Source organism: Pezoporus wallicus, unplaced genomic scaffold (genome assembly GCF_028554395.1).
Source record: "Pezoporus wallicus isolate ANWC-B61680 ecotype Strahan unplaced genomic scaffold, APGP_CSIRO_Pwel_v1 contig_7073, whole genome shotgun sequence".
In the NCBI taxonomy this organism is placed as follows: Eukaryota; Metazoa; Chordata; class Aves; order Psittaciformes; family Psittacidae; genus Pezoporus; species Pezoporus wallicus.
In genome coordinates this window covers 5,973,283-6,000,997 of record NW_026641326.1, presented here as the reverse complement: position 1 = coordinate 6,000,997, position 27,715 = coordinate 5,973,283, and the positions used below count along the sequence as shown (strand labels likewise).

General features: G+C 43.5%; 1 protein-coding gene across 2 annotated transcripts in view; it reads right to left on the bottom strand.

Annotated features, from left to right (window-relative positions):
* The window catches only part of ITPR1 (inositol 1,4,5-trisphosphate receptor type 1), a 170,947-nt gene that overhangs the window by 61,537 nt on the left and 81,695 nt on the right, over nucleotides 1-27,715 (bottom strand). The window contains exons 36-45 of one of the 2 annotated variants that reach the window (XM_057422996.1): nucleotides 24,874-24,900; nucleotides 23,856-23,976; nucleotides 23,036-23,220; nucleotides 21,416-21,564; nucleotides 20,449-20,560; nucleotides 16,961-16,987; nucleotides 6,941-6,976; nucleotides 5,318-5,368; nucleotides 1,718-1,850; nucleotides 256-446 (exon numbers count right to left, since the gene is read on the bottom strand). In XM_057422996.1, coding sequence (XP_057278979.1) covers nucleotides 256-446; nucleotides 1,718-1,850; nucleotides 5,318-5,368; nucleotides 6,941-6,976; nucleotides 16,961-16,987; nucleotides 20,449-20,560; nucleotides 21,416-21,564; nucleotides 23,036-23,220; nucleotides 23,856-23,976; nucleotides 24,874-24,900 — 1,032 coding nt within the window. The remainder of the gene's footprint in view (nucleotides 1-255; nucleotides 447-1,717; nucleotides 1,851-5,317; nucleotides 5,369-6,940; nucleotides 6,977-16,960; nucleotides 16,988-20,448; nucleotides 20,561-21,415; nucleotides 21,565-23,035; nucleotides 23,221-23,855; nucleotides 23,977-24,873; nucleotides 24,901-27,715) is intronic. The other variant, XM_057422997.1, reaches the window with a different exon arrangement.

Here is a 27,715-nt window from a genome sequence, read left to right as displayed (position 1 = left end):
CCAATAAAGCTGTTGTCTTGCAGATTCCTCTACACTGTCCTGGGAAATACCTCAATTATCTGATGCCCATGCAAACATTTAATAAGTTAACTTCTGCACGGTAGACACTAATATTTCCCTTAATTACAGGTCGAAGATCATTTAGTCATTTCCCCTCCCATCTCCTCAACCTCCTCAAGTTTCCTGGATTTCATAAAAGTCATTTCCCTTCCCAACATGTTTTAGTTATAAGCCTGAAGTTTTCAATTTCCCTACCTGTATTGTAGTGTTCCCACCTTCCAGAAGGGCAATGGCTAGCAGGATGCTTTCATGGAAGACTCTGTCACTGGTGGCATTCATGATGAGATCTATGACCAGGTTGGATGCACCTTCTTTATCCAGATGACACTGGACATCTGCCAGACTCATCTCACCTCGGCTCACTGAACTTGATCCGGAGCTTCCTCCTATAAGGGCGATCATGAGGAACAGGTTGAGATTCAAACCTAGCCACCCTATGAAGGTGGTATCTCTCTTCTGGTTTAAATTATTAACCTATCCTGAAGGATGCACACATTTATTAACAGTGATGAACTCAGCTCCTTGCATTTCTGCAAGGAAGACTTTGTAACTTAAAGCACATCTGCAAGATGGGCACTTAACACTGCTTTAATACATGCGAGCCTGGGGGGGGGGGGGGGGGGGTAGTGTTCTAAAGGAGGACAAGTTGGGCTGGCAATGAGAAATATCTGCTCTCACTGCTCTTCTCCTTAGCAGCACAAGACAGAGAGAGGGTTGGTGTATTAGAAGAAGGTTCTGGAAACAGCATGGTTCCATGGATACAAAGAGAGATAGAGGCTCTGCAGGACCAGTGAGGGGATGAAGAAAAGGCAAGACAAATTCCAGATGATAGCAAAGCTAATGCTCTATGAAGTGGAAGACTACGGCATAGGCAGCACAACACAGGGACAAACAGAATATATACCAACTTCAGAAAAATGGGGGAAATAGGTGGGGGTTTGTTTATTTGTTTTCCTTTCTTTCTGATCAGGCCTGCTTTCACCAGGACTACCCACTGTATTCTGAAGAGGCAAAACGTGCTTGACGTTACTTTTTTAGCAATGGTCTCAGATTAAACAAACTGCACTTTTTAAATGACTTCAACCCAAATTTTTTATTCATCCATTACTACAATCCCTCTGTAATCAATGAAAAACCATTTCAGACATTTCAGGTGTGGTTGAGAACCTGCCATCCATATGAGCACAGTTCCCGAATGTTATTGCAAATATTAAATTGACCAGGGTTTCTAAGTGCATTCACTCAAAGCAAGGTCATAACATTCAAGGCAACCCAAGACAGTCTCTGGAAAGCATAAAAAGCTCTGCCTACTCAATTTTAAAGCACTTTCTCAAATGCAGTCAGAAGGAAGAGCATCGCTCTCCTCTGCATGAGGGAAAGGCAGACTGACACGACTAGAGACAGAAGCGCGATGCTCCACTCAGCCTAAAGTGGAATCCCTCACATAGAGTTGGAGTTCTTAAAGCCAGGAGAGACATGCAAGCAGGACTTCTTCCCATCCATGTGGATAGTCCCTTCTTTTTTGGGATTCCACAGAACAGAACAGGGGGGACCCCCTACTTCACCTGTCTGATACCGACTTGTGAGGCTGACACAGACACACAGCATCTGGCACGGCAGATGATACGAACGCCTGCTGAGCAGGAGCATGTCCTACCTCCTGCCCCGGCTTTGCTGGCGCCTCCGGCAGACAAGGGGCCGTTGCCGAAGGTGGTGAGGCTCTCGCGCCGTCCCGCTGGTCTCACGTTGCCATAGTAACGGTTGACCAAAACTTGCCTGAGTGCCTCACCCTTGATTCAAAGAGGATAATGAAATCAGGATGCGAGCTTAATGAATAAACACACTACTAACGTTCAGTAGCAAGGGGACTGCTGGTAATTAGCCTACTTGTAGTGAGGGAGGGGGAACCAAAACCCTGGAGAGATTAGGCAGAATCCACTAAGCATCTCCTGATGTGTTCAGGCAGGCTGGGACCCTGAGTGGGGTCTCATGGGGCTCAAATAAGATTATGGGTTCCCAGCACCAGAAACAGCTACAGTTCTGGTTTTGTGCATAGCTTTCTAAACGGATTTTATTCCCAAAGAGTTTTCTAAATTAAGATCTACTGTCTCAGCCTTAAATATAAAAAAGTTGCAGCACCAACACGAAGAGAAGGACTACAGAGAACATTAGAAATGGTTTTGTGAGAGAGCAACCCCCTCTTCTCAAACCTATCCTATTTTGCCATTTCACCAAAGTTACAGGACACACTCTTCTCCCCTCCATCAGCAACTGATGCAATCTAATGCTGTCAGCTGCTGAGCGGAAACCCGAGTGATCCCCACTGCATCCCAGCTCTTTGTTCCCTGTGTCCCTGCTGGCAGCCTCCTGGTCACGCCAGCAGTCAGCATCCGAGCACATGAGCCGGCGGACACTGCAGGGCACCAGTCCTTGGATAACCCCGACATCCTGTCCCCGCGCCCCTGGGAGCACCCAGCACGTCCCTGCAGAGCATGTGCCACTGTCGTGAGCAGAGGCTAGAAGAGATCAAAACAGCTCTCAGGTTGAATGTTAACTTGTGCACCCTGCTCTGCTCTCATGTAAGGCATACGGGAATTCCCAGTAATTCCAAGCCATACACAAGCCAGCGGTACTACCAGCGACAGGATGCACACATTGGATTAGCACATTTTCACACAGTCTTTGGGCAAAAAGGAAAACTAGTGATTATTTCAACCGGGAGCTGCTGCTCTGCTAATGGCAGCGTGCTGTGCTTACAGCAGTACCACCCTGAGACTGTGTGTGAGAGAGGGGGAAGAAAGGAGTTTCTCAGGGATTAAAAATGGCATAATAAACCCCAAAATCAATCTGGCCAAGAGTAATTTTATACTAAAAATGTCAGGATGAACCAATATATATCTTGATCTCCAGTCATAAAATAAGTGCTTGACACTGATTTTCAGTTGTATTTCAAATATAATCAGTTGTCTGACTATATATTCAAAACATCATTAACACTGAGGTTTCATATATTAGCTGTGATACAAGTGAAGCCTTTTTAAACTTTCACAAGAGGCTTTTAAAACACAAATAAGTAAATGGAACAACGTAAATAAGCATTCATTGGTTTGTACCAAACTTCAGCGCTGCCACAGCCATGCTGTTTTTGATACGAAGCTGGCGCTCACAAAAGGCGGCTTAAAAAAATCCTTATACCCCAAAGCACTGGCAGGACAAATGGTGTGGAAATTAACAGTTCTTCACCAAATTTCAGACATCACTTCCACATGGAGAAGCCCAACAGCTGCCTGCAGCTGGTCAGGAACCACTGCCCTCCTCACAATGCTGGTGGCTAATGACACTGCTCCCACCATCTGCTTCTTGCCATTAACATTTAGCACATTAAAAGTTGTCCTATAGATTATTAGTGTGAAAGCTGCAGCACAGAAGCAGCATTTTATGGATCAGATGGGGACGAGGGAACCGGCAGGGAGACAAGATATAAAATAGACATGAAGAGAGCTTTCCAACCAGCTGCTTCCAAAAGTCTTCCCCAAAAAAAGAAAAAAAGGCAAGCTACTTTGGAAGCAACAGTAGAAGATGAGCACTTTCCCAAAGGACATACGCTTCCTATCACCACTTGGGACAAATAGTGAACATGTAGGAGAGGCAAGAGACTTGATTCAAAAGCTCAAGCAAATTCTCATCCTAGAGGAGCCACCTTGACTGACAGCAACATGAGAGTGTTTAGCACATGATGCAGAGCTTTAGCCACCTCTCTGCTCTCAGTCTGGCAGGTAAGGAAGGCTACATGACAGAACAAGGCCAAGACAGACAAAACCCCCCTTAACTACATCTTCCTTTGACATGTACACTGATTAGAAAGGCAATTTGATACCTGTAAGTCTTATGCCACAAATCAAGTTACAATGGAGTTCTCAGATGATCTTTCTCTTCTGTTAAGCTAACTGGTAGTGGTCATATCAACAGGCATTTAAAAAGTGGTTTTTACTACTCACTACAAAGATAATACACATCCAATCACACGAACTGCTGTTCAGTCAACCCCTCCTCTTCCTGAATTCAGAAGGGTAACTAAAGGTCCTAGAATTTTCTCAAGACTTTCCTTTTGGCTCACTATGGAGCAGAAGGCAACTTCTATTCCACAGTCCAAATATTGCTGGGGTAAGTGCAGAGATCTCACTGGGAGCTGCTGCTCTGAGGACAGACCTGCAGGACCTTCGTTGCCTATAGGAATAGTGAATCCAAATCCAGGAACCAGAAAACACAAGTGGGAACACATATCAAACATTTACTGTTTCAAGTCAGAAAGCGTGCTGACCCATGGTTTTGGAGGCTTGGCAATCCACGTTCATGAGCACTTTGCATTCTAATTGGGAAGAAAAACTGTTTCCTACAAGATTATTCAAACCCGCTGTGTCAGCTAACAAGGATATGAGTACGTGATCAAAGTAGAGGGGAGAAAACATAAGTGGTATTTAAGAAATGTTGTAATTAATTCAGCTGCAACGCTTGGCTCCGGAACAGTTCTTTAACCATCATGTTACTGTTGTACACCAGTTTGATGCATACAGTATGCAAACAAATATCAGATGTTTGGCAGCAATAAGAAAAATCAAATATGCTACCTAAAAAAACCCCAACCCCAACAGCATTCAGTTTCATCTGCATTCCCCATCAAGGTAAACTATCAGTAAGTAGCATACAAACATTACTGTACATGTGTCAGTAAAGCAGATGCAATACACAGTGTAAATGAGATAAAAAAAACCCTGTTCTGATGTTTAAAATAGAGCATCTTTAATAATATTTAAGAATGAAGCAGTTATAAGTTGCTGCTGTTGTGTTCTAAGCTGCAAGAACAGAAGAAATCAAGCACTGTATTAAGGATGCTGATTTTGCAGCTTGACTGTTTGCGAAGGTAGAGATGTGGCCAAAGCCAGCAAACTTCACAAGCACCAATTAAACTCATGGATAATTGTGTGATCACCAACACAGGGGAGTGCTTCGACAGTGTAGACAGACTAGACCAGGATCTCAGCTTTAATTCAGAGCACCCAAGCACTTGCCCCTTCCGTTTAACACCAGAGAAGGTGCTCCAGCAGCCTGTTTTGTAAGCATGGCTGATCATTTCAGATTTTCCAAGAGACCAACAGCAAGCAGTTAACCACAGGAGTTTCTTACATGACTTAAACTTCAGTTTTTAAAAGGAAAAGGTAGAAGATTAGTTCTGAATGTGTTTGACTGCTGTACGTACCCTTCTATGATCCTCCAGTTGCCTCTGTGGTAGACTTTGATCAAGCTCCTGCTGTGCATGCAGAAATTTCATTTTAAAGCAAAACAACACTAGAGAGACACCAACATCTTTGCGCTCATAGAAAATATTAAGGCAAGTCACAGCTGAAATCAAGGGGGAAGTGAGGGAGATTGACTGACAAGCTGCCAAAACAGAACATCTGCCCTCAGTTAGCTCTGGCAGCACTCAACCAGCCTGCTCTGCCACCCTCCAGCAGACCACCACGGCATGCACACATGCCAATCCTCATGGATTTAAAGTAAACACAAAGTCTAGTTTTGCAGTTACCAGTAATGCACAAGTTTAAGAACTCAAACCATGCATTCCCATGCATACATATACACAGATACACACACACACAAACACCCATTGCACGACAGGCACACTTCTGGAGGAAGTGTAGGTACTTCAACGCATCAGACCGTGGTCAGGGAAGCTACTTTGAGACTGTGGAGGACTCTGCAGGATTTTCATTCCAGTGCCATGGGTTTCAATGGGGTTGCGCTGAACAAAGGCCCTCGGCACATGGATGTTCCAAATCAAAGAGCTCTTATTTCAGCCATTAATTTTCAGGAGTGAAACTTCTGCTCTGTAAACCTGAAGCCGCTGAGGTTTTGTTGCTTTAAAGCATTCTGGAAAATGTGTAGGAGCAGCTGTTCTGCACAGGGACACATCTTAAACTAGGAGCCACCTCCCAAGCATCTCAAAGTCATTCGATGACCACTCAGTTTCAGTTTACATTTAAACACTGTTCCACAAAAGTTACAAATACAAAGGGTCTGAACCACCACAAACATTTTTTCATGATGACTTCACAACATACTGATAATCTTCATATGGATATAGCTCAGAGAATCAGCACTATCCCAGATTTAGACTTCCATGTTGGTTCACTTAGATTTGCACTCAGAGATTACCCATGTTGTACAATGTACCAATGCCACCTTTGGATGTCCCATTAACTTCAAAGAATTTGAGACTTCATAAATTCTTATGTCTTAATTTTGGCAAATAATCCATCTTATTCAATTGGTGCTGGGGTGTCTCATAAAGGAGATGTGCCTACAGATCCAATTCACTATAGCACTAATAACCTTGAAGATGTGAACTGACCATTAGCTGTTTCACCGTGGCACTTTATATGGGACATCCAGCTGCTCTGGGATTATAAAGCTTCCACTGATAACTTCTGACACCTCCCTTTCCTTAGCAAAGTTTTTATATGTGCAAGACAAAGGGAAAACCAAATTCTGCATTATGAGCCAGAGAAACCAAGTCCTCTTTTTGCTAATGCAGGGGGAGGATAGAGGGCACTTTTCACAGTGCCTCCCTTAAAAGCATAAGGGAAATGGCTGAAAGCAACAAAGATTTAGGACTGGTTTACATGTGGACTTTTTTATTTCAGCCTATCACGCTAATGCTGCATTGGATTAAACCACTTCAACAAATGTACTTATTGTCACTATCTACCACCACGCAGGAACACACATTTCACAGGGGTTTTTGAATCGACAAGAGACTCCACCAGGACTACTTCAAGACACCAATATTTGCCTGTTGTACAAATATAGGTGGGTGACACACCTCTACAGGGCTTTCCGTTTCTGGAGGTTGCGGCAGCTAGTTGAAAGTAAAATGGAAAAATTAGTCATTCTTCAAGAATCTTTCATCCCAACAGAAATCTAGTGGTCAACGCTTAGGGGAAAGCAGCTAGCACACCACTTGACTTCATCTGAATCATCACAAATGCATTATATAGCCATAATTACTGTTTATACCCTCCCACCCACCCACCATGCTCCTAAATAGGGCTACATTCTGAAAGTTTAGCAGGTATCCTTTGAACATTGCCAGCTACTTTGCATGAACACAGAGGCACAAGCAAAAAGCTTTAGCTGCAGGTGCACACAGGCCTGCAATGCAGAAATTGCAGGCTTTTGGGTAGCCTGCTTGGAGCGAGCACTTGGGATCTGTGACTTGTATCCCCCATCCCCAGTGGGAGGAGGAGGAAGCAAGGGCTGCATGTCACAGAGCCAGCAGCCTTGCAATGTTAGTTTAAAAAATGCTTTCTTTGGATTCTCATCTATAAACATACTTTTCTTGAGATAAAAGAAATGTGGTACAGCACCAAACATGAGCAACGAAAGAAGAGGCTTCATGGTGACAGCTTTTCAAATTTAAAATGCTGATCATCGCACTGAAACAGATGAGGACAAGCAACTTTTATCTAGTAGAGCTTAGACATACAACAGAGACCTAAAACATTCAAATGAAACTGCCTACTTAATCATGGGTAAATTGATTTAACTTCTCAGGAAGAGACACTAAGAAATAAGATGACGAAGATGCAGTGATATCAGTTTAAGTCAGGCACTCATTGTCCGTGTCTGCCTGGAGGGCACATGAACTAGACAGACAAATCAAGTGCAAGCGGGGGGAGTGACCTAGGCTGCAGCCTAGGAAACTCACAGTACAGGGAAAGGAAGGCCACCAGGTCCAGAAGTCTAAATATGGAGAGACCGTTTCCCAGGAAGGAGCCAGAGCAATGAACGCTTCCCCTCTGGTGCTCTGTGGGCAGGGGCTCCTTGGCCAGGAAGAACCGTTCTCTGTTCTCCTAATGGACTTTCCCCCTGGCTAATTCACACGGCCTCTGGTACACCGCTTCCTTGCATTGTCACCACTCTTGGAAACTTCACAAGCACACAAACTCTCTTGGTCAGATTTAAGCCAGAGGACGAAAAGTTAACAGGAAGAACCTCATTTATGCAGAGGAACACACAGTTCTGCACAGCCTGCTGTATACAACCTTGCTGCTTGGAGGCTGGACACTGGAAATGCCATATCCAATCATTAGGGAGTCTGGGCACATTGCTCTGATTGCAGACACTGTCTGCACAACTTGCTTCAGAGCACAGCAAAAAATTCTTCTTCTCTTAAGTAATCAACAGCAGCAAGGAAATTGTGCATATTCCTGTGTAGGGAAAATTTGGCACCTTCCTGCCACAGAAGGGGATGCTGAAGCTGGCAGGTCAAGTGGACGACTGCCACAAGATAATGTACTGGGCTTTGGATTCCAAATGAAAGCTTCCTTATTCAAGGCTTATAGCATGACCCCTTCTTAATCAAACATACATGTACACTTTGGGACTGAAAACCAGCACAGATGAAGAATCAGCATGGAATTAGTTTGATCTTTCCAACCTAATTGGAGAAGGAAAAAGTACATATTGTAGCTAGCAAATTCTTGTGCCCTCCCAGTATAGCAGAGACAGCATGTTAGAACCAGCCTTACCAACTCATCTGCAAGCAAGAGCCACTGCCCTTGGCAATGCTTGGATGGATCATTCCAAATAAGCATGGCCTTCAGCAATCTTTTAGTAAGAATATAAACTTCAACTACTGCAATTGTTATTGAGTAAAAATGGGTTAAAAGAGCAAAGAATTACTGAGCTGTAGTTCCTGTGCTATACTTTGCACTATCCTGCATGCTGCAACAGCAAAGTATCAGCTTATGCTTTGCAAGAAGAATTGAAAAGGGTGGGAGAGTGGACTGCAGTACTAATTTTCCCAGATTTCTTGTGCCTCAGCTCTCTGCCTAGAAAATAAATGATGGGGTGGGGTGGGGAGCATGCAGGTTTGTGGAATACCAAAAGCTGACCACTGTGTGTGACGGACACAGTGGCCAGCTTTTAAACTAGAACGCAGTGGGTGGCTGGAACAAGAGACCAGTACATCATCTTTACATTTTGCTAGCAGAAGCAGAAGCTTCTCTCAATTTGTGCAAAACCCCCTCTTCCTTTGAAGTTTCCATTCCCACAAGGCTGGCAAATACACCACTCATCACTAGCCACAACAAGAGAAATACCATTTCTTTGACCTGTTGGTGACCATAATGCTTCTGGCATCCATTTCCCCAACACAGACTATGTTTGTTTCCCAGAATGGTCTTTACCTGCCTCAACAGTGGATGTATCCACTCAAAAACCACCAAAGCAAGTGACAGATCAAGTGCAAACTCATTACATCTCAATTTATGAGATATGGAAGATGTTTCAGTCCGTTTGATTTATGGTTTTGAGGAAGACATGAAAGTTTTTCCATTCGCTTTCAATCTTAACAATCAAGATGAAAGTTGTCTAATCCTGTCTTCCACAGAAAATGCAAACAACTGAAAAAGTGAGAATGCTCTGAGGAAATGCAGATTTTCATTCATGTTTAAAGCCCCAGGACTGCTTTTCTCAAGATTTTGAACTTGACAGGTAAGCATCCAAAACACACTTGAAATTCATTGAAAAGGCAGGTAGAGATTCCCGTTCACACAGACAGGGTCTGATCCAGACAGTGTCTTCAGCAACACAGGATGGAAAATATCTCGTATTGTAAAGCTACGAATGGGTGAGAAATAATCTCATCTGGAAAAAAACCCACATTTGTGTGAGCACAGGCATGAACACTTTCAAAAACCTGCTCCTTTTCTCTTCAGCCTCAAAAAACTATGGAATTTTGACAAAACAATGGACAAAACAGCCCAATTACAAACACAAACCTCCTCTGCCTTTAGGCCATTTCCTAGATTAAAGGACTGAGAAGTGACAGACCTCAGACTGCTTAATTTCTACAGGCTGATGCCATTTTCCAAACTACTACATGTCTCCTTGAGGTCTTTTACCAAACATCCCTCTAAGTCTGACAGGAAGGTGACTAACTGGAGCAAGGCAATAGTAAACTGATACCTGTCCTGGGAGGTCTTCAAGATCCACACTGAGCATTCTAAGGAAGCTTAGTCAAACTAAATTGATTTGGCTCAGCAGAGAAAAAATGGCAAGAAACAAGATGCCCTGTGCTGTGCAGGAAGTCGGGTTAAATTACCAAGTGGTTCCTTCTGGTCCTGAAATCTGTGCATTCAGGAACCAACCCAAGTCCATGCATATGGCATCTAATTATTGGGGTGCTGGGGGGAGATATTTGGCATAGAGGAGGAAGTAAAAGGGGGAAAAAAATGCAACTAGTCAGTCAGCCAAATATCACAGGCAGCTTTTGACAGCTAGGTTGTATATCCAGGTGTAAAACCTGGAGTCCAGATCTGATACATGTTATTCTGAAACCATGGCTCTCTGCTTTGGCTCTTGCTCACCTTCCCCACATTAGCTGGAGTTGCAGTGGGACTGGCTGTTTAGACAGAGCCCTTGGAAGTCCTCTTGCACTCTTTCCTCCCTTTTCTGAATTTCTCCTCCTTTCTCTTTAGAATACATTCAGTATAATTCTTACTTGAAAGGCTCACATCAAAAACACTACCTAGTCTAATTCATGACAACAGACTAGAGCACGCTACGCTGCTGTCCTTCAAAACTCTTCGGTAATACCAAGAAGCTCCACGTAGGTTACCTGCTTGCCAAGTCTCTTTTGTAAGGCCAACACTGTTACCTTGCAGAACTCAGAAAGAGCTGGGTAGCAAATTTTTAGCCTCTGCAGATACGTAGATGTTTGTCAAGCAGGCAGTTGACTTGCTATGGATGCATTTCAGGGCAGAGGGGAATAATATGGAACCAAGATAACTGAGCTGCTTTGGCAAATATCCCACATTATAATTTACCATTGTAACAGACCTGCATCAAAGTTGCCCAGTGGTGTACTATGCAGGATGTCACACCTGCACAAATTAAGAGGCAGCAGGAGACACGGAGCAGCACCCTGTCCTGGCATGGGTCCTCTTCCTGCCCTCACAGAAGACCTGTGTGATTTACAGGGGCAGAGGCACGTGATGGAGCAGCAACCACACTTACATCCTATGGCCTCATCCCTGCGGCACACACCCAACACCAGGGACGTGGCTAAATGTTCCCCTCCTTATCTCAGTGAATTTGCAGAGACTTTGTGCGCTGCCAGGCAATGAGGTGGGAAATTTGGCGTAAGAGCTGTCAGTGCCTGCACTGAAAGGTCACAGAGATCTGCCTACAGGAATGCCTTCTCTTATTTTCCAGAGCTTTCAGTTGAGAAAGCATGTTTTACTTGGGCTGGGACTTTCCTGGAGTCAGAGACCTGATTCTCTGATATGCCACTGACCTTAAATCAGAGTGCAATCACTTCTCCTTAAATCCTCAGTCTTGCAGGTCATTTACAATAACTGAATATAGTAAGAACTCTCTTTACTGCACATTTTACATTAGCAGTTTTAATTAACTGGTAAGACGGTATAACTATTTCTTTGTTACAAATAACCCTAAGAAATGTTCCAGGCTCCTTTTCCAAAGAGCTCACCAATTCCAGTTTGTGCAATAAAAACAGTCCAAAGATTGCAGGATTTCTGAGGGGAAAAAAAATATAAGGCAGCCCACAAAAATTTATGAGCGCCTGCATTTCCTCTGCTTGAGACATAACAAGTGAAGCACTGTCTAAGTGCAAAATACACAAGAGAAATGACTGTGGAGTAAGCTGCCTCTACAAGGAGTATCATTTGTAAGCGCATCTCTCCAGCTTTTAAGAGGTTAATGGATTTTCCAACTCCAATCAGAAGACGCATAAATAGCATACACTTTGCATCTTACTCTGCCATTGGACTTTTAGCTTATCACTGATAAAGAGCACTGAGGTTAATTCAAGTCAACCCCTTTGGACTAGGATTTTCAGTTCCCTTTTCACCTACTTGAAACCTCAAGACCAAAGTGAAGAGCTGAAAAAAAGCACCCCAAAACTACACTGAGTGCGTCTGCAGGTGTATGTTGCTGGATATCTTTTATCAGCTGCATGAAGAACTGTCATTACTGAATACAAATAGAAATAAAAACAACAACAGAAAAACTGTGGGGTTTTACTTAACTTCAAATCCTAAAAAGGAATAAATAATTACAAGGGAAGCTCCTGGTGCTTACGGCACTTTGGTTGTTTCAGTGTTTGCTGGCCCCTGCCCCAGCCCTGCGGGGGACCACCGCAGAGCACCCCTTCTTCACCCTGAGATATAAGACACGGATCCCACGGTCCAGGAGCAGTGGTCGGGGAAGCAGCAGCAGCCCCACGGGCACGGCAGCTACTGGTGCAGGGCTGGCAGCGGCGGCAAGGCCGGCGGTGACTGTAAACATCTCCACCGCATTTATTGGCACTTACCGCTGAAGGTCACACATCAGCAGCGGGCCTGAATTCCAGGAAAAAAAGCTGCTGTTATGTAAGTGCTGCCTGGCTGTTGGCAGGTGCCCAGCGGAGCCGCTCACTGCAATGTGGCTGGGAGGGGAAAAAGGGAAAAGAAAGAAGTAGGACATCTCCCAGCCACATTCCGCATCCTGAGCATGCCACCTGCAGGTCAGCGCTAACACTTCTCGCCTTTGCAGTCCATAAAGTATTAATGTGTTTCTCCAGGATGTATGCGGTTTAGTGCCCAAGACTCGCACTGCAGGTGGAAACTGGGCCACGGTGTCCCCAAACGCCTATCTGGACTGAGGAGAGCGGATGGGAATGGCGTGTCGCAAATAGAAATGCCTCAACAGGGAGGGAGCTGCGCTGCCTGAGCTGTCCTGGACCACAGGGAACCCACGGTGGAGCTCACCATCTCAACTGGAGTTGTGAGATGCCATCAAATCTGCATTTCTATCACACCTGGACTTTTCAGTAGGCTGAGGATCAAATTAAAAGCAAATTAAGCTGTTGTGTCTAACGACAGCCAGGGTTTAGTTATCACTGTTGTGTGACGATTCACCCTTGGTGGCACTTAAGAAGAATTTATCTTGGTCCTGAACACCTTCTCGAGAGACCAGCATAGGCAACAGCTCCATCAAGACCAGGATTACAGCAGTTCCAGCCCAGTAAGGAGTCCATCAAGAGAGACTCAGCCCGAGGGCTTTCACAGACAACATGCCTCTGCACTGCCTTGGGGGTCTATTTTATTACTTGACACACCCGCACAGAGGCAATGTTAAGACCACTCTATTTAGCAATTAAGCTTGAGTCAGACCCGTGCAGCTACCAACACCTTCCTGATGCTCCAGGAGGGCCCAAGGAGCCAGAGAAACAGAAGCCCTGACACACACCTAAATACGAGCACAGAGACCCCAAGATCAGGATAAAACCAACACAACCATGTTGCAAATAAGGTGCAAGTAAGGCATGAAAAAGTTTACAGTTTCAGCTGGTTTTGGTTTTCTATCAAAACAAATCATGCTTTACATTCATCTTTCACAATACCTGTTCTTCTCCTTAACAGCATTCTTACACAACCCCTACCCCAAACGTCTGTGCACTTTTACAAGCTTACAGGAACCTGGGTGTTTTGGAAATACTGCAGGATGACTCTCACAATGTATCCTAATTTCTGTCCCCAAGAGAAAAACCTTTTACACAAATCCTGCCCCAACACTGGATGCTGCCATTCAAAAACTTTGTAAAAGAGCTTAAAGATGCTACTGTTGTATTTCTGCTAGACCAGTGCGTGGTCCTCAGACTACAGTAAATGGATGTTGAAAGCAAACGTCAGACTATGGAGTCTGGTTCTCCCCAGAAAATTCCAGTTCCTTCCCTGTCCAACAGAACGGGAATTCCAGATACACCCTTCAATAGAAAGCACATGAATTAGGCCAACAGCATCAAACTGTCCTAGCCCTCCCCTTCTTTTCCACAACACTTCTCCAGAACTGCAATACTCCAGCAACCCCAGTGGCTCAGCCAGGCACGTACAGGGGTGCTGCCGCCCTTGGGCGCAGGTCACAGCGGTCACCATCTTTCTTTTTCCATGGGGGATTTCCTGCTGTGAGGTGAATTCCAGCATTATTCACCCACCTACAAAGGCACTCCCTTTCTTCCTTCACAAATACATTAAGGGGGCTGTAACACAAATGTTCCATTAAAACTTGCAGTAACAAACCCATGGACCTCCTGGCATTTTTAGTATCTATTATTATTTGGACCTCCACTCACTGAAATTAGCCTGCAGTGAGCAACTAAGATATATAAATGAGTCTATGCATACAATTACATAAATACTAGGAGATCGTGCCATAAGACAGCTACTTTAGTAGAGTTTTATCCTGAAGGAATAAAAATCATATCAGCGGATCAGAAAAATCAAGTTTAATAGAAAATAAGTTATTAATTTTACTAATAATGGAGATTTCCGTTTTCTTTGCCCTTTATAGTTTCCAGGGTTGACAGGGAAAAAAAAAGGAAACCCCAGGATTCCCTTTTGAGACTTGTCAGTGGTTTAAGCCCTGTCTGAATCCCTTTCTATAAGCAGCCAGTTCTCATTGCTGATGGTTACAAACACCTGCTCCCTTCGTGCAGCTGCTCCACTGAAGGGGAATAAAGTTCCTCCTTTGCAGCCTCAAGCCCAAATCTTTAATTGCTCTGCACGCTCCGGCTGATTTACTGCAAGCAAAGACAGCACATTACAGCCAGAGACTGAAGGGGAAAGTTTCATATTATGACTTAATTTGCAATTAAACAATTCAAGTTTCTGTCTGAAGTTTCTCCAAGATAAAATCATATATATATATATATATGATTTTTGAGCTATTCTGGGAAGCTGTAGCACCATACAGTCTAAGTGGCCTATGCCTGATGGAAACGTTCATGAGCTACAGATAAGACTTTTCAAAACCAGAGCATGCTGCTGGTGCAAACTCCCCAGGTAAGAGATGAAAATATCTTTGTTATATTAAAAGAGAAAGAGAAAATAATGACACCAGAGATTAAAACACACCAGAATCTCTGTAGCTATGCAATGCTAGAAGTTTGGGGCAAAGCCTGGAGATGCATCTGAGGTGTCTCATACCGGCACGGTCAGAGGTGACGACAGTGCAGTACATGGACCTGTGCCATATGAAACACTGTCCTTCAGACCTACGTCAGACTTTTACTCTCTGCACGCATCCTACCTGTCAGCCAGCTCCCACGCACATTAACTGGAAGGGCATGCTTAAGAGAACATTTCCTTTCCACAGAAGGGTGCAAACCCCAGCAGCCCCTCGATGAGGATTTTCTCCTAAAGCGCTTTTTGTTGAGGCTGAAACTGGAGACTTGTGATTTTTTTTTTAGGGAAGGTAACTTATACCCTGGCAGGGCAGGCACATGCTGGGGTGAAGGTGATGCCACTCACCTGTGGCACAGCAGGAACCCAAGTGTCCCAGCCAGAAGCTAGGCTAAAGACAAAGCCAAAAAGCCACAACTCCGGTTTGTTCTTGCAGGGAATTCTTCTCCTTCCCTCCTCTAAAAGCCCTTCTCAACACAGAAGACCCTTCAATCCAGCCCTGGGGATATGCCCACTTTTTGGTCTACCTTTGTGACAAACAGTTCAGGTTCAAATCCATTTCAACAGCCAACGTCCCCAAATATTGCTGTGTTTTCAGAAGGAAACTTACTCAGTAAATTTAGCTGATCAACATCAAAATTAACAAGTTCTATAGAAAGCAATTTATGGTGTATTTCATTATCTATTCTATTGAATAAAGAGCAGTAACATTTTAAGTATTTTAAGTGGCTGAAATTTGTTCCAAAGAAAAGGTTGGCTTGGGAGAGAACGCAGGAAACAAAGCACAGAGAGGAAAATATTTCTTTTTTCCTGGTATTTCAGTAAAATAAGGTGCCAGTCAATCACTTTCTCAGTATTATACATTTATGCAAATTCAGCGCCCACACCAGGGTTTTTTTGAGCTGGATGAGGAAGTTGCAGCAGCAGAGACAGCTCAGCTCCCTCCCTCTCCCCGTGCACCGGTGCCCAAAACAGACACACTGCTTTTAAAAGTCCTTAGAAAGCTTAATATCAGTTATACTGAAAGTTCTTACTCAAATATGGCTTTTCCACCCATAAAACAACTACATAGAGCATAAACACCACCAGCTGAAGGCACGTTTTTGATGGTAGGAAGCTTTTCACACAGAAGCAGCTTCAGAAGTCAGTAATTTTCATAGGGTTACACCACACTGCTTTCACAACACATTCAAATGTTTTACGTGGCTTTATACACCAAGCCTGACTAAGGAGGAACAGGAAGGACAGCGAGATGCTTTGATGAACTGCATGACTGCCACCTTTCTCGCTAAGGCCAGCAATGCAGTTTCTGCACAAGGACCCAGCCCTCAGCAGTTCCCACAACTGCACCGTGCCCAAGGACATAAGGAATGGCTCTCACTGGTCAGCAAGTGGAGACACCTCATTCAGGGTCTTCTCCAGATGGCTTCTGGTGGGCTCCTCCAACTTCGGCATGAACACCATTAAACCTCAGTGTTTAGTTTTCCAAATAAAAAGCCTGTTCACCAATGACCTGGTAATGCTGGCTCACTGTTAAATGCTGACGTTTTAATGGTGGTTGCAGTGGTTGATTCCCTAAAGGCACTCAGGTCTGGTCCCAACACTGCATGGGATCTACTATGGCACCAGATGATTGCAGATTGCCAGGAATTATAACTGCATTTGGACTAACATTCCAAGTAATGACATATGGAATTAGTTACGGTAACTATTCCCAGCGCAGACACACAGCAGACTGAAAACTCAACTAATTTACTGACACAGGCGTACAAATCAGAAAGCTCAGTGCTGAAGAGACAACAGGACAGATCACAGAGCTACTCATAAAACAAACACCATAGAAACAACACTGTAGAAAAGAAATAAAATTAAACCTCAGCATTATCCAATTCAATGGTAATCTGCCAGAAAAGAAAGAAGGGGAAGAATTGAAAGCAAGCATTAGTAAGAGAAATTACAAATAAATTTCATGTTAGGATCTTATAAATCATTTAGCACTTTAACGCTGCACTTCAATGTTGTACTTAGCAGTTGGCGTGAATAACATTTGCAAGCACTGGGCTGTGGTGGGTTGGGGAACCAACACTGCTGGAAGTGCTGTGCCAGAGAGCTTCGGAGGCAGGATGCACCCCGGCTTTGTTCCTGTGCCAAGTAACAAACCACACGGGCTGGCTGACCGAGAGCCAAGAACTTCACCCTTGGGCATGAGAGTCATCACTGGCGTGAGCTGTGAGCACCAGTAGGAAGGAGTGAGGAGGCTGGAGTTCCAGTTTGGGAACAAAGAAGGGGTTTTAAAATACGAGTCCTGCAGAACTGAGGCTAATCATCTGGTAGGCACCCAGAAAGACGTGTATGAATGACATGTTTCAGCAAAGTAAAAAACTTGGGTCTAGCCTACACTGTCAATGTAGTTAAGTTTTCTGCCTATTAAATATACCACAGTATGCTACCCATCACTGAGCGAACCTGAGCGCGTGCCAAGACGAGGAGTCTTTAGCAATATGTAAAACTTCGAGCCTTCCCACAGGCTTCTGTACATCTGTGTTCTCACCATGGATTTTGCATGCTGCAGAGGAACCCCAGCTGTTTAATGAAGGCCTTTGCTAATGGGAGAGGACAACACTGAGCCCTCATTACACTTCCCCCCTATAAAAGGGACAAGCGCATGGGCCAGGAGGGTGTGCCGCCTTTATTGGTTGTGCTGGAAGATGAGGCGTGAGAGGAGGAGCACTACCTTTATATAAATCAGATTGTTCCAGCGAGCACCACATGGCATTACAGCAAAGTCACACGCTATGCCAAAACTTCTGTGGCGCTCTGCTGCTGAACACTGCTTTGAAGTGACTGCTGTCAATTCTGTCAGCATCTGACCTACAAGCAATGCTGTTTGCATGATCAATATGCTGGTCACAAGAGTAAGTTTCATCAACTTTATGCGCCTAGGGGCTCCTGTGTTTAGAATGGGTGCATAAGTGTTTTCCCCTTTTTGTTACACTCCAGGGTGATTTTAGAAACAAAAGGTATTGCCTTTTACGTGGTGACTAAATACAGTTATATGAGTCACAGGGGAGAATAAATACGATTGCACTTCTCGCAGGCAGACAGTAAAAGCTGTTCTACTACTACTAGCAGTCTATCTGCAAGCAATTCGGCTGCTTTTTCATATTTGGAAATCCATTTTACAGGCAAGCATATTCTTATCTTGCATTATGTAACTGATCTTCTGTTCCAGGAACTAATGCATTTTCTGCACTTTGAAGATTTTTAGAATCTTGTGGGGTTTTCCATGGCCTGAACAGTGCAAGTTCTGTTAACTGTATCTTTACTCAAGTTGGCCAAATAAACCCTAAGGAACTCCTGTAAATGAATTTCCATTTAGAAGAATCTGAGTGGCATGTTGCATTCCAAAAAATCCCTCAACACTCTCATTTGGCCATTGTTGGTGTATAGGGTACATATGGTACATGTCATACACCCTTTCTATTACTTATGGTGACCTTGCGGCTGTTTTTAACATCAGAATGTACACAGATGCACTAACAAAGAGTAAAACTAAATCTGTGATTACACTTAATCTTTTACATCTCCATGTTGGGCAACAGGAAGTACCAGCACACTACAGTCATTCAAGAGGATCACCTAGCCCAGCTCCCTTTTGCAGGAGCAGACTAACCTCTGCAGGCTATAACCAGTCCCCTTCTAGATCAGACTTGTACAGATGCCTCAGTATGGGACCTTGAGGAGAGGACAGGACAGAAGGTCTCCACAGGACTTCATCTTGTGCTGTTACAAGCCAGCACACAATACAGCCGCTGCAGCGGGAAAGGACTATGTGCTGAAAGTTAAGCTGAAGCCTGCAATTCCTACCCTTTCCTACCTACTCTCCTCCCCTTCCCATCCCATATACATATCCTTCTTCTCTGCAGTTATTAGGGCATTCCCTCAAGGTCACTGCATTTGTCCAAAACCCACTGCCATTGCAAAATGAATGGAAGTCCCTGGGTAGAACGGCAGGTCTAGAGCAAGGCAGCAGCAGGAGCCAGGAGGTGGGCTGGACCTCTGACAGCCAAGAGGTAGTGGCAGCACGTGGGAAGAGCATTCCCTGGCAGGGCAGGGAGCACAGCACCGGCCATCCCTACCCTTGGGGTGTTTTCCTAGGAGTCTCCCATCACGGAGGGCCCTGCTGTGTGCTCAGCAAGGCGTGCTTGGGTAACAGCCCACACGCATGCACATGCACACCCACATGTGCACAGCCTCCCCAATCCACTTGCTCTCCCTCCTTCGGGTCCCTGGAGCACCAGAGCCTGCCTCTTGCTGGACTGGCACAGAGCACTGTGCTCTGCTCCTGAGGCCTCTTCATTCCCAACTAGGCTAGCCAAAGCAGAGCTTGTGTGCGACACACCAGCTCAGCCTAGTGATGCTGTGGGTTCCCCTGCCTTCTGAGCAGCTCCCTCCCATGTGGCTGCAGCTATAGCTACAGCTATAAACAATTACTGCTATTATGAAACTGTCTGACCTCTAAAGTTTTTGCCTTTTTGTGCTGTGAATCCAGCACTGTGCAACAACTTTAAACCTACCGCAAGCAAAAATGGGACATGAGAAACCATCTGCTCCCAGGCATGGACTCCCACTTGCAGTGAGCGTCTTTCCATGTCACTGCTTATCCCAGTCCCAACTGCCAATTGCTCATGAACATGTTCACTGAGAGGGTATATATCTCTGTATACCCACCATGTGGTATGGTAATAACCTAGGTTGCTTAGAAATGCATGAGATACCTTAGACTAGGATTTTGAGATTGACTGTAGGAATGTCTAGATACACAAACATATGGTCATATACAGAGCCTTCTGATGCAAATAGAGGATAGGTCTGTACCTACAGAAAAATGTTCTTCTCAACAAGATAAAGAAGTTGGATGTAGGAAAGGGAAAGAAAAAACCCCACAGACAGTTTCCAACTATAATTCACAACAAGATGATGACTTGTATGTATATAAATTAAACTACAAAATATCTTCTCGGTGAGAGGTTATGTGACCTGATCAAGAGTGAAATAGACCCACAAAGCAGATAAAGAGGTTATATCCTTCATAAAAAGGTAAAACTAGGTATTTTTACAATACCAGCAATTGCAGGAATTAAGACTTAAACTTGCAAATCTAAAGTAGAAAAGCAGCAGAAACAATTTCAAATGTAACTTGAAAGGTAAGCTTATTAGTTGACTAAAAAGGCTTTGTTCCTGATCCAGTACAGAAGTGTTGACACATACAAAACACAGCTTGAAAGAGCAAGAAATTTATTTTCCTTTACTGAATAAAGATAGCATTTAACACAGAATGATGAACTGTAAATTACTTTACCTTTTCTCCATAGCCTCTATCTTTGGTCATCATTTCCCTGAGCGTCTGTAATACTTTAATACATAGTTTCTCCTCATTCTCCTCTAGCAGCTGTTTAGTATGCTTTATTAACCTGAAAAAAACCCACAATCAATCACAGCTTTAGTACTAATATTCTAAAAATGGGATAAGATATACATGGCTATCTTACTTAATTGGTTTAAGCTACAAACAAGTTTTATTATCATACCATTACACAACCATCTTGGGAACATTCTCTCAAGGGCAACCTGCTACCACAAACTTAGGTGAAGCTTGAAGGAAACTGCAGTCACCTGGGCAGGAAGGCAGCCAGATAAAACCCGCTGACCACAAGCAGAAAGGAACCAGGGGAAGGGACAGTGGGAGCGAGGGCCTGGTCCACATCCTACTTTGTTAAAAACCATACTGAGAGTTCTGGATGGTGCAATCCATCCTACCCAGCTTGTGTTCTTTACTCAAGTACCTAGTTTCTATAAACTCTGTATATAATCCACCCCTCCATGAGGTGACCAGAGAAGCTGGATTCTGCTCTGAATTGCCCTCTAAGTGGCCTTGTAATCTTTCCTTTTTCTTCCTTCTAGATGTGGGCAGCGTCTGCGTTCGCTGATGCACGTGATAACAACTGACTCTGACACTCACCCAGCAGATCTAGCACCTTGCAAACATTATTAGGGTTGAAGGCAAGTATCAAATAACAGGGATCAGCTCAACATTTTTTACCCATTTATACCAATGTCCATGACACTTCTATCCTGCAGCAAACACAGGAATTTTAAATCATTAGCTAGGACAGCATATCAAGCAATCTTTCCCCATGCCCATGAGCCCCCCTCCAAGGACAAACTGAATTTACCATACCATGAAATACTGTGCTTTACAAGTATCACCAAGTACATTAAAGTATGCACCAACTTGGTACTTACTGTACCACATAAGTACAACTTACTTGCAAATGAAACCTCCGCTTTCACATTTCCTCCTTGCATCTGTGTTCTCTGGAAACAGCAGTTCAGGCCTGTGAAGCACATCTACCAGTACTGACAACTCTGCCTGGACAAGAGGACGTAGGCGATCCTCTAAAGCTGATACTATGTCCTAGAACATAACCACACCAAGATTTTAAACAATAAATACCTAGACATTAAAGACCCCACAATATGGTCAGATAAGACTTTAGGTTTTATTGTTTAATAGTTGTCTTTAAAAGGGGAGCTCTGATTTCCAGCAGTGCCCCAGATGACTGACTTCCCCCACCTTCCCGTCTTTGTAGATGCTATTGTCGATATACAAGAAAAATGAGACTCACAGCAGCACTTTAACTCTGCGATAATGATCAGGCTATTTATGTTTACAAGAATTTACAGAAAGGTAGTACTATTAACATTATGCAAAAATAAAATTATCCTTCTTTTCCTTAATGTTTAGAAAGCTGTAGCTTAAAAATAAAACCACATTTACCCTAATACTTAAACAGGCAGAAAATACCGAAACCTATGAAACTAGAAAGGAATTTCAGTCAAATTAAAATGGACAAATAGACAGGAATGGATAAAGAGGGAGAAGATACTTCCATGAGACTGCATTGGGCAGTGGTTTTACATTATGCAATGTAAGCTTACATAAAGCTAGTTAGAACTGTTTGCCAGAAAAGCCTTTTGACCAGAGAATGAATCTTCAAAGATAAAGGTGGCATCCAAAAATCACAGAATCATACCATGGTTTGGGTTGGAAGGGACCCTAAAGTTCATCCAGTTCCAGCTCCCTGCCATGGCCAGGGACACCTTCCACTAGACCAGACTGCACCGAGCCCCATCCAACCTGGCCCTGAACACTGCCAGGGATGGGGCAGCTACAATTTCTCTAGGCAACCTGTGCCAGGGCCTCACAACCCTCACAGGGAAGAACAACTTCCTTATATCTAATCTAAATCTGCCCTCTTTCAATTTGAAGATGATTAATTTCATTTGGTATAAAAAAGGCCTTATTAACTGTCTAAAGATCTGAACACAGAATACAGCTATAACACATCAGTCCCTATTTCTAACATGAAGACATGAAGCATTATGTTCAGTCTTATTAACAAAACCTGTTTGTTTCAGGGAAAGACTGCAGCTGCAATTCGTTCACAAGGAGCAGACATCTATTTATTTCAATTTCTGCAGTGGTTCCCAGGCAAGGCTGTGGCACCTTTCATTGTACTGGGTTTTGGTGTACAAGGAGCAAAACACCGGGTGAGTTTGGAAGGCTGCACTGCCAAAAAAGTCTTGCCTCAAAGAAATACCATTAATGGCGGAACAAGAACACTTCAAGTACCACTAGCTTCAAATACCAGTATCTCCTAGGATGAGTACTTCCATACCCATTAGCCATGCACATTCAATTACCTGTCTGGGTACAATCTGATTTTACATACAGTATTATGGCATTACTATATTCAGCATCAGGTAGCTTTATTACCATGTGGCATTCTGACTACTTAATTTCCAAATGTCTTTCTACTGAGGAAATCCCTTCTTTTGTGTAGGCATGCAAGTGCTTATCAAAGGAGGAAGGGGTGCTGTGTCACCTGTAATCTTTCAATGATGTTCCTATAATCCCTGGAAGCAGCAAGCACCGAGTCTCTGCGGGCAGCATTCCTTGCAGTCATTCGCCAGTTCATTGCGGTCTTCTGTACCAGGTTATGAGATTTCAGGAAGAGATTGTTGACCTGACTGTCCAAGTCCACAGGAATTGCAATTGCTCGGCTTTTTGCTGCGACAAACAAGTTAGTAAGAACTGGCTTCATAAACCCATGTATTACAGCCAACCCAAGAACAAGATAAACTCTACTTGCAGTTCCTTCTACGATCTCCTTCGTGTGCATTTTAAAATGCAATGCTCAATCCCTGTGTAAGGGGTCAGACCTCTGTGTAGCATTTATATATAAAGGCTTTCATACCTCAGGCTGTTTACTGTCTTTAAAGTGCAGGAGTAGGAAAGAGTCCCTACACAGACTCCCAACAACTCATGCTAACAAAAATGTACACCTATCCAACAGGATTTGGCCTCATATCCAGTACAAATTACTCTTCTCGCTCCTAAAAATGGAACAAATTACTTGGAGGAGTGGCACAAAACTATTTCTTTGCTGCAGATCAACAGAACTGCAGAGAGTTTTGAGGTTAAATGGAGAAAGCACTTCAGGTTACAGTGACAACACCTATCGCTCAACCATGACAATATATCAACATAAGTCCGGCTTTATATTATGCCTTGGCTCCGAGTTATCTGCAAGTGGCACCTCTGAGAAGTAAACTGCACTTTCGTTCTGGAAGGATGACATGTAAGCAGCAAACACTGGATGACCACGTTTGCAGCAGTTAGTTCTGATTACGTCAGTTTCTTACCTACATCTGAGAGGACTCGAATGCAGCTTTCCACTGATGCCTTTTGGCTTGGCATTAACCAGTTGCAGTGGTACACTCTGAACACACCTTGCAGCAACTGTACAAACACAGGCTGGCGAGTCTAGAACACAAAATTAAAGAAAATCAAACTCATCACACCATACTGAGATGTATCAGCATCACCTTGAGGTATAATACCAGTTACCAGCTTCAGCCGTGACTCTGCACACCAGTCATTTCTAACTGGTCTGCATCCACTTGTTAGGCAACTTCATGTTGTAGACAGCATATCTACCACACAATCAGCAACTGAATAGAAAGGGTGGGAACAAACGCTGGAAGGGAAACATTAAATAGGTAGCTTCTAAAGCATAAAGCCTCAGTAATTGAAGCTTGACTAAGCAAAGGAAATAAGCAGTCATCTTCATCAGTTTAATCAGAGTTATCAGCAAACCTGGCACACAGAGATTCCTCTGTTATGCTGACCAGAAGCTGACTCAATAGTCCACAGGTACATGGGACTTTGCTCTTGGCTAAACAACAGAGCAGCTCCAGAGCTGAAACCTCATTACTGCAAGTACTATTAGCTGGTATCCAATATTCTGAAGAAACCAGCTGTGTGTGTTACTTCAAACACAGGTAGTAGTTAGTGGTAAGCACTGTAGCTGCTATGGATCAAAATTAAGGCGTGCTTTTTAGCTCTGTATTTCACGGGGTGATCTTCCACTACACATAGGTGAGCTACTCCAACACACACATGCACATGAGCTCTTTTTTCATCTTTGCAACTTCTCAGCAACAGTGACCAAAACTCCCTGTTTGGTTTCGTACAGTAATTACTTTGTACAATTAATTTATTTTACCTGCAGAGGAAAGAGTACTTTAAATACTTCAAATGAACCTACATTGAGAGGGAATACCTCGTGTCCCCGTGCCTACAAGCTACGTATGTTTCTATCAGCTAAGTGAACTACACCACAGTGCAAAGCCCACAAGACAGGAACCAGTGAAAAAATACCTCTTTTATTCTGGTCAAGATTAATGCCTGTTTGTAAGAAAAAAGTGGAGTTAGATGAAAAAGCCAAATTTATTAGGTAATTAAATGTATCAATTCATCACACAACACCATTATGAAATGTACAAAAAGGAGAAGAAAAAAAATAATCAAGAAGCAAAAATTACTAAGAGGCAAATACCTATTATCCTTGCTAGAAATAAACCAAACACCCAGAACACATCAGGCAATAGTATTCTCCAAGGGCAATAAAAATAGCCGTGCTTCTGGATTTAAGCCACCCACATGCTCTTTTCAGTTCATGTTTAAAGACTTTTTGGTGTTAAAGAGCTTCAAAGACATTTCATTTGCTTAAACTACATCACTAAATCAAGTAAGAAATTTACTCCATGTTCCATATCCCTCTAACTACACCTGTGAAGGAAAGCCTTGGGCAGCAGCACCCTTAAGGGGAAAACAGGCTAAACTGTACTTGTTAAAGAGGGAAAGTTTTAGACAGCTGTTCTTTGAAAAGACAAATTTATGTTCTCCTAATTTTATATTATTTGAACGGTATGACAGACATACAAGGTGTTCCTTGAACAAGCAAGGTTGGCCCTGACTCAAAGGAGGCACAATTCACATTAAACAAGCCATAACATGAAAAAGCATGAGATGAGATGATGCTTGCATGGGAAAAAACAAGATGACAAGGTGCAGCAGAAAGGACAAGGAGTGACTGAATACAAAGGCCACACATAGGAGAGTGACAAATGTCACTTGCCTATGGAGACAGCATCACCAGGTCATACCTGGTGATGCCCTGCAGCAGCTCAGACAGGAGGGAAAATTCCCACCCAGTGATGTACACCAGCTAGGTGGTCCAATGGGCTGCACTCAGATGGGAAGGTGCCTTGTTATGGACAAGAGTCAGGACAGGCAGGAAAACAGAGAGAAACGGAGCTTTTAAGCTTAGAGATGTAATGCAAAGATCTAGGTAAGACAGAGAAAACAAAGCTATCAACTGAGATGGAAAAAGAGAAGTAAGTTACTCCATCCTCCTAGACAGAAGGAGAGATTGAGAAGCTAAAGAAAAAGCACTGACATAAAATTAACAGATGGCCAAAATATGATGGTAAGGAAGTGTGTTCAAATGCTGTATACTCAGAGATGACAATTAAAAGCATGACAGCCAAGGTATACACTACAGAGGGAAGAGAGAACGGCAGAACTTAGGGGCAAGGCTAAATTGATCTCAATTTCTCTTCTCTTTTGATAAAAGTTCTGACAGACAAACTAACACGGAGGCTGATACCAAATAGTGGTTGACATGGTAAAGTCCATGAGGAGCAAAGCAACTGCTGCACTGCTCAGACTTGTGTGTGTTAAGACGCAACCCTAATAAAGTTGCTCAGCCCAAACACAGCTGTTGCAGCTCACAGGCAATACCCACACTTTGGCAATTTATGAGCATTTGAGCCAATCTCAACACACAGCTCTCTTGCTTTCAGTGTGACTATCTCCTTGTCTGAATAAGGAGGGCTGTCTAAGCCTATGAGAAGCAGAGCTGTGCTGAATGCTAAAGAGTTGGCTAGATCAGGCTGGCCACTGATTATCCAGATACGGGTTAAATACACATCCTGACTCATGGAGGGCAGAGATACAAGTAGCCAGTAAAGCAAAAGCAGGAACATTATTGCTCATACTGAGCACAAAGTGTTTACCTGATGCACAGTCATGCAGCAGTTTTATGGATACTTCCCCAGAGCAGTGCAGTCACCCAGGCAACACACCATGATCCAAAGGCTTAGCATGGCTTCCTTGACTGACATCAAATTGCCAGATACCCTTTACGGCCACTAACCAGATGCCTCCTACTTGTGCTGCCAGTCGTGTTGAATTACGGACCTGGAGTTCACACTGTGAACAACTGCCTTGGGCATGATGAGGCTGCATCAAGTTTCAACAGCTACCATACTCCAGCTTCTGACAGACCTGCCAGGCACCTGACCACTCCACCCACACTCCTCCCAAAAAGTTATTTATGAATAAAAGAATGATGTTATCTTTGTGCTGCAATACAAATATTAGGGCAATGTCCTGACACTGCTGTTCTGCTGTGGAAATCTCTACCTTCTGTCACCCCACTGACGTTCTAAGCTTCTCCATGTTTCCCCAACTTTTAAACAAGACAATAACAGGACTCAGCTTAATGAAACACATTTGAACTCCTGGATTATGATTTTTTTTTTTAATTTGGAATGTTTATAAAGGAAATTAGAATCTTCTTATAAAAAGACACTTTCTTTAAACAATCAGTTTTGCACCCTCTGTAATGCAACACTCCTGTCTGGAAAGCCTGCCACCAAAGCTTTATCTTCCTTCTTTATGGCACTCTGGAGAACTCCTTCTTGCTGTGCTACTGCTTTACCACTGCTAGGCAGCTGACATGACATACTATCACTGTGCAAAACTGCTGTTTGCTTTCCTACACCTGCCCACATCATCTTACTCAACTGTACTCTGATCCATGGCTGCTAAGAGGATGACCAGAGCCCTCAGATGCATCTGCAATACTGAACAGGGAAAAAACCCTTCATCTCCCTACTTACAGTGTGATTTTCTCACCCAGAACCTGAGAATGACACATTGAAATTGCCTCCAAAAGACCTGTGTGGTGTCAGTGGTAGTACAAAGCTGAATTCACTAATGAAGTAACGCCACTTGAGCTTCTCTAGAAAAATGTTTGGTCTAAAAAACTTTCCACTTCTGCAGCAAAAGAAACATCCCAATCACAACGAATACATATTTGCTTCCACATTACAAACACATGTGTTTCTGTTTAACTGGTAAATGGAACCAAAGT